Source organism: Hyalella azteca, unplaced genomic scaffold, assembly GCF_000764305.2.
Source record: "Hyalella azteca isolate HAZT.00-mixed unplaced genomic scaffold, Hazt_2.0.2 contig3582, whole genome shotgun sequence".
Lineage (NCBI taxonomy): Eukaryota > Metazoa > Arthropoda > Malacostraca > Amphipoda > Hyalellidae > Hyalella > Hyalella azteca.
The window spans coordinates 56,689-67,863 of NW_025933827.1; the positions used below are offsets into that span (position 1 = coordinate 56,689).

At 41.6% G+C, this 11,175-nt stretch overlaps 2 protein-coding genes across 2 annotated transcripts in view; both read right to left on the reverse strand.

Annotated features, from left to right (window-relative positions):
* Positions 1-388, reverse strand: part of LOC108668283 (nucleolar protein 10) — a 19,625-nt gene extending 19,237 nt beyond the window's left edge. The window contains exon 1 of the mRNA XM_018155469.2: positions 145-388. Coding sequence (XP_018010958.1) covers positions 145-213 — 69 coding nt within the window. The 5' untranslated portion in view covers positions 214-388. The remainder of the gene's footprint in view (positions 1-144) is intronic.
* Positions 389-2,002: 1,614 nt separating this feature from the next.
* LOC108668284 (zinc finger protein 628) lies at positions 2,003-9,708 on the reverse strand. The gene is made up of 3 exons (XM_018155470.2): positions 9,658-9,708; positions 7,610-9,572; positions 2,003-7,484 (listed from the first exon to the last, which is right to left on the reverse strand). The coding sequence occupies exons 1-3, from the start codon at positions 9,704-9,706 to the stop codon at positions 6,545-6,547; spliced, it is 2,952 nt and encodes a 983-aa protein (XP_018010959.1). The 5' UTR covers positions 9,707-9,708; the 3' UTR covers positions 2,003-6,544.
* Between the last annotated feature and the right edge of the window lie 1,467 nt (positions 9,709-11,175).

Sequence of the window (11,175 nt, forward strand, 5' to 3'; positions counted from 1 at the left end):
GCATAGTACGGCGCACCGCGCAGGTTGTTAAAATGACAATATAAATTCCCGTGCACCTGGCACATCTTCCTGACCATGGAATTTCCTTGTCAAATCAATGCAAGGCAAATATTTCAACTCAAGCAGATATAATTTGAAACTCACCTCTGGCTGTGTTTTTTCAGCTGTGAGGTTATATACTTTAACATTGTTGCTTCCATCTAAACACTTCATTTTTACAAAGAAAAAATTTTATTTTTCTAAGATGGATCAATACATAGAGCCTCGATTTTTAATTACGAAGTTGCGCCTGCTCGTTGAACTTGAAGCGCGTGACGTGGTGAAATAAAAAGGCCTCAGAATGAAGAACTGGCAACAGGTGACTGGCTCAACCAGGATCTCTGCAGCTTGATTGTCATTTAACTGATACAGTAGATTCCTAAGGTGCGGAAAACTGCCGCAATACCTTGCTCCTTGGCTTATACGAGTGGCGTTGGTCAAGCTCGATTATAAATGTAATTCTGGAATCCCGTCACTCTGAATTCCATTAATAAAAATAAAGCCGTTATGGGCAGGTTAAAAAAATAACGATCAGACCCACATTTTTCATACGAGGTAAAATTCCCATTTACTTCTCGTTTCAAATAGGAAATAATCTTTTATTGAATATTAATTTGAAAATAATATTTCAACTTTTTGATCAAATATTTCTCTCCAATCTTGGCAGCGCCTTACGATTTTCTCCCGTCTGACATTTGTGGCAAGACAGCGGTCTTATTGCAGGTCTTCCGGCCGGTCTCTAAGTTTGCAGTATGCCTAAAATATCTGCCAAATTCATTAGGGCAGCTCAATAAAACTTTGCAAATTAATTTATTAGGACATAACGGTGATGATACGGTCGTGATCGTTTCTTTCAATTTCAACTTTGTTGCCTAGTTATACGGTCCAAAATTCGTCGCAAGCCCTGTATACCATTTATCCTCCGGGACATATTTGGATGAAATTTAGAACATACGTTCTTACCCACCTAACGATGACGCTTAGGTCGTAAATTTTTATTAGGTTTCACCTTCATTCGTGAGTTATACGGCCATACCTAGAAAACGCTTGCATTTCTGTGGCCGATTGTCATGTTTGTAGTGAACCTAAAATATCTGCCAAATTAATGAACGCAGCTCGATGGAACTTAGCACATGCGTTCAATATAACTTAACGGTGCGGTTTAGATCGCAATTATTTTTCGTGTTTCACTTTCATTCGCGAGTTATACGGCTATATGAAGAAACGTCAGGCATTTCTATGGCCACTTTTACGGGCGGTATTGTCTTAAATTCAAGTTCTCATCAAAGTCTGTAAATTTATCGAGTAAACGGTTTTTACAAATATGAATTCTGTTCGTTGTACGAAAATCTTTCCCCATTTACGAAAGTATTATTACCTATTGTATACTCATGGTTTGTACAAGGTCCCAGAAGGATTACTAGAATTTTAAACAAGAACCAACACCAGGGGCCACAGCTATAAATTAAAAAAACTGCGGTGCAACTTATCCATGCGACAACATTTCTTCTCGCTTCGAGTCACTGACATGTGGAACAGCCTCCCTGAAGATATTGTTGAAGCTCCGAGTATGAACGCGTTCAAGAACAGACTAGACAAGGCCATGCACGAGCATATGTTTAGTCTTAAAATGCCTCGTACCCTACGGAACAACTGACATCTAGAAGCTATTTTAAATCTACCGTCCGTTGAAAAGATATGATCAAAAGGCCAGTCTAGTCAAGAAAAGTACAAGAATCGGCGACAGGCCTATCCAGGCCTATTCTTTAAATGCCGAAGATACTATACTATACTACTATACTATTGTACTTATACTTTCTTTAGGAAAGATAATTCCGAACATGGCACGTGTTTTTCCAACGCCTCCACTAAGAGGCTTCCAATTTTCCCAGAACTGAGTTTCACATAAGCAGTGATTCTGGTCATTCTTGGTGCTGCGAATTGAAATAAATGAAACACAGAATAAAGTTGATATTGATTTTTCACTTAGGTACTCATACAGGTATAAAAGTATCTGGTTCCTTACACAGGTCCATGGATAACAACAGGGTAACGATAACAGGAGGGGTGGAATAACTAACATGGGAGTGGTGGATTGACTATAACAGGAGTGGTGGAGTGACTACAACAGGAGTGCTGGAGTTACTACAACAGGAGTGGTAGAGTGACTTCAACAGGAGTGGTGGAATGAAAACAAGAGGAGTGGTACAGTGACTGCAAGAGGAGTGGTGGAGTGACTACAACAGGAGTGCTGGAGTTACTACAACAGGAGTGGTAGAGTGACTTCAACAGGAGTGGTGGAATGAAAACAAGAGGAGTGGTACAGTGACTGCAAGAGGAGTGGTGGAGTGACTACAACAGGAGTGGTGGAGTGACTACAAGACGAGTGGTACAGTGACTGCAAGAGGAGTGGTGGAGTGATTACAACAGGAGTGGTGGAGTGACTACAACAGAAGTGATGGGAGTGACTGTAAGAAGAGTAGTGGAGTGACCGCAAGAGGAGTGGTCAGATTAGGGAATGGTTAAAACTGCCGTGACATCCCGGGGATGAGGAACATCCATCGAAAGGTTTTATCTCACTCAGTGATTAGTGACTCAGTGATCAGTGACTCAGTGGTCAGTGACTCAGTGGTCACTGACTCAGTGGTCAGTAACTCAGAGGGTACTGACTCAGTGGTCAGTAACTTTAAGTTGGCAACAAACTTCCGTGGCTCGAGGATGAGACCATACGTGGAGCTTTACATCAGTTACAAGTTCAAGTAACGCTCTATGTCACTATACATTGCATGCTAAGGTCTTCCTATGTTTGTTATCGCTGGTTGCCTACATACACACTTTTTTGTTTTGTTATAAATAATCTGACTCCTTGCGACAATTTTTGTGCTCCCTGTGCATATGGAATTGTGAGAGGCAATTATCGCGCTTCAAGTTTGCCACATTGCGGTTTAAAGTAATTTATCTCGCATTATCTTCATCAGTAAACTTTAAAGTAAAAAGCAGAAACTGTATCCATCTTAGGACAACGATAATATCGATCAGACTGTCGTCAAAATCAATTGTTGTCGTCAAAATTTAAAAAAAAAAATTCTGGCAAAGGAAATCAAAAATCTTAATTAAACATTAAATTCAGAGAAAATAAATAAAGTGCGATGCTACCGAGGTCATGAGTGCAGGAAACCACAGCAAATTGAATGAAAATGTTTTTTTTTTTCGTGGCACGCACTACATGACCATGCCTGAAGTGCATACCACCTATACAAACACGTAAACAGTATAGTTATGCATGTAAATAAATGTTTCGCGAAACTTTCAACGTTTTGTGAATTTTCTCGGAACAGCAATCATTTCTGTTGGCTATGCATAAAGTAATCTCATTTTTTTGCAATCACAATCATGCCTATACAGTAATACCTAGGCAATTGTCACAGGTGTCCCCGGAACTATAAGCAATAACTCAAAGTTTATGCTAGGAGGGCTTAAGCTCTAGAAATGTTTGTACGCACACTTATTATATTCGCATTAAATCTATAATGTTATTATGGCACCTAATGTTCACGGTTATAACTTCATAGTGAATTACAAATCAACAAAGTATCCAAAAATTTGAAAGTCGATTGTAAGTGCCACGTTGATCGTCCAAATTTCTCATCCGTGGTTAAAGGTGAAGAATTGTTAGTAATTCTGATATTGTTTCCAATGATCCCAATTACGACGTTGTAGTTGTTTTTAATAATCAGGCTTTGAATAAAATCATATAATTTTATAGTTGGTGGCTTGTGACTTTGATTATTAAAGAATTGATTAAGGGGAACTGCACCGGAGCCGCGTTGGAATGAGATTGGACGATTGCTCGTATTTCTTCTATTGAATAACGATAGAAATTAGCATTCATGTTTAGCGATTTTGAAGAACAACGACAGTAAGATAGTAAGGGATCAACGTGCGCTATCGTACAAGACATTTATGAATGCAAGGAAATATTTGGGCAAGTTATTGTTAAGCCAGAGTTGGTTATTACATCGTGATATATAGCATATACAACAATTATATTACTTAAATACTTCTATACAATATTAATCATTATAATTATTGAGCGGTATATATTAATCAGTTTTAAAGGAAATAACTAGGAAAAATAGTAAGCCTATTCCTAGGTAAGATAATGTTAACAATGCAACAAGAAATTTCTAGAGCAATACGGTTCTAGAATATAAAGGTTACTAGCCTAGAGACGCTAACTCGGTGTAAGGTAATCGTTCTGCGCTTCAGGAATCACTCGCCAACACATATTGTTCAAACAAATTAAAAACTAAATTGATTTACCGCAATTAGTTTATATTCAAAGAGAGCTAAATTTACTACACAAATCCCAATAAGAAATCAACCTTTTACATTCAATCTCGAAATAAAGTTTTCATTAAGCTCTCTGAAAATAGCCGATTTGTTAGTATTTAGTGAGCAAACGTCTGGTTCACAGCATCATTCGCGGGCGAGGTCTCATGCAGCGCTGTCCTTATGAGGGCCCTACGCAGTCCCTACGCGGGCCTTACGCGGTCCCTATGCGGTCCTCAAGCGGGCCCTACACGGGCCCTACGCACCCCCTACGCGGTCCCTAAGCGGTCCTCAAGCGAGCCCTACGCGGGCCTTACGCGGTCTCTAAGCGGTCATCAAGCGGGCCCTACGCGGTCCCTAAACGGTCCTACGCGGTCCCCATACTAGGTCCCCACGAGCTTTCCTTTTCCAGACGAGGTGATGAGCAATGCAGGAATGGTGGAGGGTAGGAACGTCCAAAGATTTAGCTTTTTATATATAAATGAAAGTAACTTCCCTCACCAAACACAACGACATGAAAGTAACTTTCCTTGCCTAACATAACGACATGAAAGTAACTTTCCTTGCCTAACATAACGACATGAAAGTAACCTCCCTTGCCGTAACAATACAACACGAAAGTATTTCATCGCCCCCCATAACGATACGAACATTACTTCCATAACATGGTAAGGCTCACATAGCAGTTGTGACTGAGACGTAGCTTTGGCACCGAACTTGACTAGAAAACTTCGACACCGAACAAGTTCCAACTTAAAATCAGGAATATCAGGACCTCATATTAGAGGTTCCTGTATCAAACTTACTCACTGAATAAGTGAATACCCTATAATTATGCTTCATTTTACTCATATATACCTACTTTATCGAATTTCGGAATATTTCACGAAAAAATCAGATGGCATATAATTTAAATTTTCCTAACCTAAAAATTCTATTCTATAATCTGAGTCTCTGACGTTACGTGTTATCAAACCAGATCGTTGTAACGAAAATATTGCGTTTTGTTCGTATAAATTCCGCGACTAATTCAGAAATGCTTCACAGCATCGTTAGTAGCATGGAGATTATTTTGGTCAAGTCAATAATTTTTAAGATTAATTAGTAAATGAATAATTAATGACTTTTTAGTAATTCTAAAAGCTTAAACATATTACAAAGATTAGAAGCCTCCCAGCGGCACGTCACTTCATAATATCAACTAGCAGAGCAATAAATAAAATGCTATATTATTAAGCAGCAAAAGCAATTGGGATTCTAAGATTAGTTTAGTACGACAGCCCGCTTATAATGATGATTTCGACTACAAGGTTCTACTTTTTAATATCGCAAGCAAAGTCGTTATTTAGTTAGAGGCAAAGTTGAGAAGTTGAAGATGTGAATTTAAGGACATAACATGTGAGGGTAGCGAATGTGCTCCCAATAAGGGTGGGGACATGACATTTAGGAGCAACGAATGTGCTCCCAATAAGGGTAAGGGTGCATACAGCCCTATAATAGAGAAGAAGAGGGAAGAATTAATCTACAGTAACATCCTATAATCAGTAACTACATTTCAGGAACAAACGAATATTCAACAACCTTTGACACAACCTGGAAATTTTCTCAGGCATTAACATAATGCAAAGCCAGTTTTCCTACGGATGTAAGGTATTTTTGTGTGGCTACTTCAACAACAGCTTGAGCTTCGAATCATAGCCGCAATGTACAGTTTAAAATAATAATTGTCCACTCATTGAGCAATTGAATGTTTATTATCAGTAAGGATGTGAGAGCTGGTCTCATATATATCCTACTTTGAGGTATTATTCTATTATTCACACGAAATTTTAATGAGGAAAAGACCTCGCCGAAGTGGCGTTCAAAGACGCTAGCAAACAAGGCGCTAACAGCAAAGATTGTTCTAAAATAAAGCTTTTTCAAGACCCTGAATGAGTATTAGAAGCGCTCACTGCTCGTGCAAGGCACTCTGTACTTAAAGCTCGTATTCCTCGTAATTAATTCCTCGCTATTAACCCTACAGGGGTCGGGTGGATTACATATGTGGATAGTTGTTAGTTGTAACGCACCTTACTAAAACAAATGTAATCCACGCCTACCAAATTCGACCGCAATGAAACCGGCCGAAAAGGCGGCTAATTTGGTCAGTTTTTTTCAAATGACCACTGTAAGGTTAATTCGTAACCTCCATGTTCCTCATCTCCTCAGCTACGACAAATGCACTCGCAATCCGTGCTGTTCTGTGGCGAGTGCGACGATGCAGGCGCAAGCGCGCCCGCGAAGCGAATATGGGACGATCAGGACATCGAATGCAGCGACGAGTTTTCTTCCGTTTGTGTTGTGGGGACTTGGAGTTTTGGTCGTCCTCAGAAGCCTCTTCATCTTCATACTCGTCCTCGCTGTCATCGTCGTTAACGACAGCGATGACTTTCTTGGGGCAGCTTTGTTTACGCGAGCGCTTGCTCTGTCTTTCAGCATCAGAATCTTGATGATCGGACTCAGTCGAAGCGGTCGCCGATTGTTCTGAATCAGACGTCACTGACTCATTCCCACAGCCAGGAGCACGTCGTTTGCGACTCGTTACTGTCAGTATCGCATCCGGGTTTTTCTCCGAGCTAGCTGGTTTCACGTGGACTTTTTTCCACAATTGCGGACCGTAAACTGAAGTGAAGACGAGAACACAAGCGGCACACACGTCTTGGTGATGACTTAACCAATGTTCTTTGCCTCTTTCATCGTTGGTGAGACAGTAGCTACAGTGAGGACAGCGAGACGAATTACTTTCAAAGTGTTGTTTCTGAACATGCAGTGCCAGCGAGTTGCTGTCCATGAACCGAGATTGACAAGTATCGACGGGACAGAACAAATGCAACTTGCCTTCCTTTACCTCCTCAGAGAGGTTCATTGATAAGTCTTGGGCTTCTTCCTGAGGGATCGGTGCTTCCATCTTCTTTTGAGCAGGCTTAGGCGAAGCAGAGGACTCTGCTGGCACAATCGGAGTAGTAGATTTGGGGGTGTGGACCTTCTCAAGATGAGATTGGAGAGCAGACTGATTCTCCAGAGTAACGCTGCACACTCCGCATGTGTGCCGCCGGCTATATGGGTTGTTGTGACTGCAAAAAAAAGAGGAGTCATAGAGTACTTAAATAATACAATATTACATTCAAATAAAACCATGAGCTCATATCGCAAATGAATCCATTTAACAACCTAGGCTAATAACAACATAAAAACTTACTGTTGTTCTCGAGTGTGCTCGAGAAGTTTCTCTTGAGTATTAGCCAAGAAGCTGCACTTGTTGCAGATCCTTTTGTTATGAACTTTGAAGACGTGTGTAGACAATCTTTCAGCTCTGGCAGCCTTGTACTCGCACATGGTACAAGCAAACGGCTTGATGTGGGTGTTCATGTGGCGTTTCAAACACCAGTTGTCACTGCCTGACCACTGGCAGTATGGACACCGAAAAGCTTTATCAGTTCGTTTCTTCCCTTGCCGAGGTGATTCAGTAACGACTGAAATTCCTGCCAGAGCCTGGTCATAATCCTTCGTAGGTGTCGTCGGTAGAGACGCTAGATGAGTCGTAGGTAACGAAAGAGGAACTGTAATCGGGGAGGCAGAAGAACATTTTGTGATGGTTATTCTGTGATCTTCCGGCTCTGGCAACCGCAAAGACAATACGTCATTGCCAGGAGAAGAATCAGTTCGATGCAAAGCGATGGAGAGCGATGGCGGGTCAGGAGTGACCACGTCTACGGTAATGTCAGGAGACTCCGGAGATTTAGGCCTATGTTGGCCATTCATGTTCATGTTGTGCACTCGTAAGTTCTGAATCGTCAAAGGGAGCAAACTGATTGAGTTTGATCTCCCTTCTTTGGGTTCATGATCCAATTGTTTAGGTAATTTGAGAGTAGCGGTTGGATTTGATAAGTCAGACGGAACTCCAAGTTGAGGAAGTGGAGTGGTGGTAGATGCTGACAAAGATGGCGTGTCTTCGTGCACTAATGGAGACCCTCTGCCACGAGCGCCGGGCTGCTTTCTGATCTTGGCAATATCGTAGGACGTATCAGGGTGCATGCGAACAAAGTGTTTCTTGACATGATCTGCTCGATTAAATTGCTTAAAGCACATGTAACAGTGGAAAGGTTTGTCGTCTTTGTGAATGTTTTCATGGCGAGTATACAAGTCTCGGCGATCAGTGGCGTACGGACAGTGTGGGCAGTAAAATCTTTTGTCTGCCAGAGTGTTCGAAGAATCAATGCGCGTCTCAACTTTCGTTCTGAGGTCCTGCATTAATCTCGTGACTTCAAGGAGGGTAGAATTTTCTTTCCACATGGTGGTGTCGGCACACTGTTCGTTGTGCTGTCTGGTGAGGTGCATTTTGACACATCGCGACCACGCAGAGGTGTAAGGGCAACGAGGACATCGGAAAACGCGCAGATTTGCATGTGCTCCCAACCAGTGCTCGGCCACCCGTGAAAGGAAGCCTACACACTCGCAATCTACACACATGAAGAGCTTCTGGGCAGGATTGTAAGCAGCTACTTTGGAATCCATCCAAGAAAGTTCGCTATCATTCTCCACCCACAAGTCTTCAACGGATTTCGGCTTGAGTTTGTCCAAAGAGATGCGTCGGTACGATGAGTACAGAGACCGCAAACCCTGTGTGCTCAGATCAAGAGCACCATCATTATCTTGCGCGAATACATTACTTCTCAAGTGATTGTTATTGTGATTTGAGCCGACAACATTCTTATATTTCTTGTACTTATCGCTCCCCGTACTTGTCAAGTAAGTATTCTGCATGCTTTCGATGGCTCTTTGTGCTGCATCGTTTACAATGTAGTGAGTCCCTGTCATGTCCACATGAGATCCAATGGCTTGCCTATTGGCATTTGTACGATCCAAGCTTTGGTGGCTCTCAACGCTGCTGTAAGCCCCACTAATGGCTGCTGAGATATCATTGCGCAGGTTAGGTTTCTGGCAAGCGGTCATGGCAGCGCTGGCGAACGCTGCCGACGACAGAGCGTGAGGCGCCGTCAGCGCTAAAGGCAAATGGCTTGCTGATGAGGTAATGGTGGCCAAAGAAGCGGCCACGGCTGCTGGATCACAGCGATACAATGATGCCATGTGCTGGACCAGCTCGCCATAAGTTGTCAGGTCCAGTGGAGGCATCGAGAGAGCAGCAGTCGCGACGTCGGATCCCAGCAGGCTGAGGGGGGATCCGTCAAGTATGTCGCCTTCGGTCCGCATGGTTCCTCTGCACGGTGAACTGTGGAAAAAAGGAACCCAGCAGGCTGAGAGGGGATCCGTCAAGTATGTCGCCTTCGGTCCGCATTGTTCCTCTGCACGGTGAACTGTGGAAAAAAGGAGGACCGTGATACTCAATGTTCATGACGTAATAAATTATTTGGAATATTATCAGCTTAATTCGAATAAATGATTTTGATATGCGTGAGCAGATTAAATAATGTCGGTTAATCTTCGAAACTCGCTGCTAAAAATCTAAAAATCATCAATTAATACAACGGCTTGTTAATTTGAAAATAATAAACAGATTTCATTTTTTAGTAATACCAAGCCAAACATTTTTTTACTTGTCACTTGCTTCAGTAAAATTTGTGCATTAGGCTGCGAAATTCCGGCCACGTTATGAGTATACAAAATGGTTTTATAATGTGTACCGGTAAAAAATCATCGTATATTATTAAGAATCATAGAGGCTTCATTGCAATGAATGTGTTTTGGAGTTTGATAGCACTGAAATTAACATACATAAACATAACCAATGTCATGGCTGGTCATTGGTATCTTATTTTGTGACAAAAGTCACGCTTACTTTCGTTCCATATGAGCAAAATGTTGTCTATTGTTGCCTTATATATAGTCTGAACGATTAATTGGGAAACCTTGCCGCCATCGCGCGCTGTGCGACTAGTCATCTTAATTAAGACAATTTGGCATACAATCAACCAGTTGACAGTGTCTACTCACGGACCTGCAAGACGAGACAGCGCTCGTCGTAACCATGAATTTTTCCATGATGAACAAAAGTTAATTAATCATAAAGAAGTATCAAGCCTGAGGTTGGGTGGGTGCAGACAGTTCCTTGTTCACTTAGCGCGCATTGTAGTTATTGTGACAATAGATATGTAACCAATACTTAATTTGAAGGAGAAAATAATTTTTAATAACTCTAGCTCAATTATAAGATTGTAACTAATTTCTTTAAGAACATTCCAAATGTACATTAGAACATGTCGTGTCTATAAGAGAAACATTACGTGTTCAACATTACCGTATTCAAAATGCACGTGTTCAACATCCCTTTGTTCATCTTCTCGGGAAGTTGAACAGAGCATCCGCGTGTTCAACTTCCCCGTATTCAACAACCCCCTATTTATATTGCATCCCCGAGTTCAACAAACCCGTATTTATCATCCCTGTGTTCAACTTCACGCATTCAACAACCCCCGTATTCAACAACCCCATATTCAACATCAACATGTTCAACATCCCCATATTCAACATCAAAGTATTCAACATCAAGAGCTCAGGACGCCGGTGCTCGCTTCTTGAAGTCGAGGAATTTTTAAGCCACGAAAGCTGGCGACGCGCGACGCGTGTGGCGTGGTGTGGAAATTAATTTTAAAAGTTAAAAGGTTAACTAACTAACTAACTATTTTAAAAGTTAAAAGGTTAACTATGAGGAATGGAGAATTAGGTAAACTAGAATTATAATAGTGAAATGATCCGGGACGCCGGAGATGCGACAGGGTTGATGAGATGAAGCGATTAAAAGTGAAA

Excerpts from the sequence above, each read along its gene's own strand:
- LOC108668284 (XM_018155470.2), bottom strand. The coding sequence starts at position 9,706 with ATGCGGACCGAAGGCGACATACTTGACGGATCCCCTCTCAGCCTGCTG. Across the intron at positions 9,573-9,657 it reads ATCCCCTCTCAGCCTGCTGG|GATCCGACGTCGCGACTGCT; the intron begins GTTCCTTTTTTC and ends TCAGCCTGCTGG. Across the intron at positions 7,485-7,609 it reads GAGCACACTCGAGAACAACA|TCACAACAACCCATATAGCC; the intron begins GTAAGTTTTTAT and ends TTTTTTTTGCAG.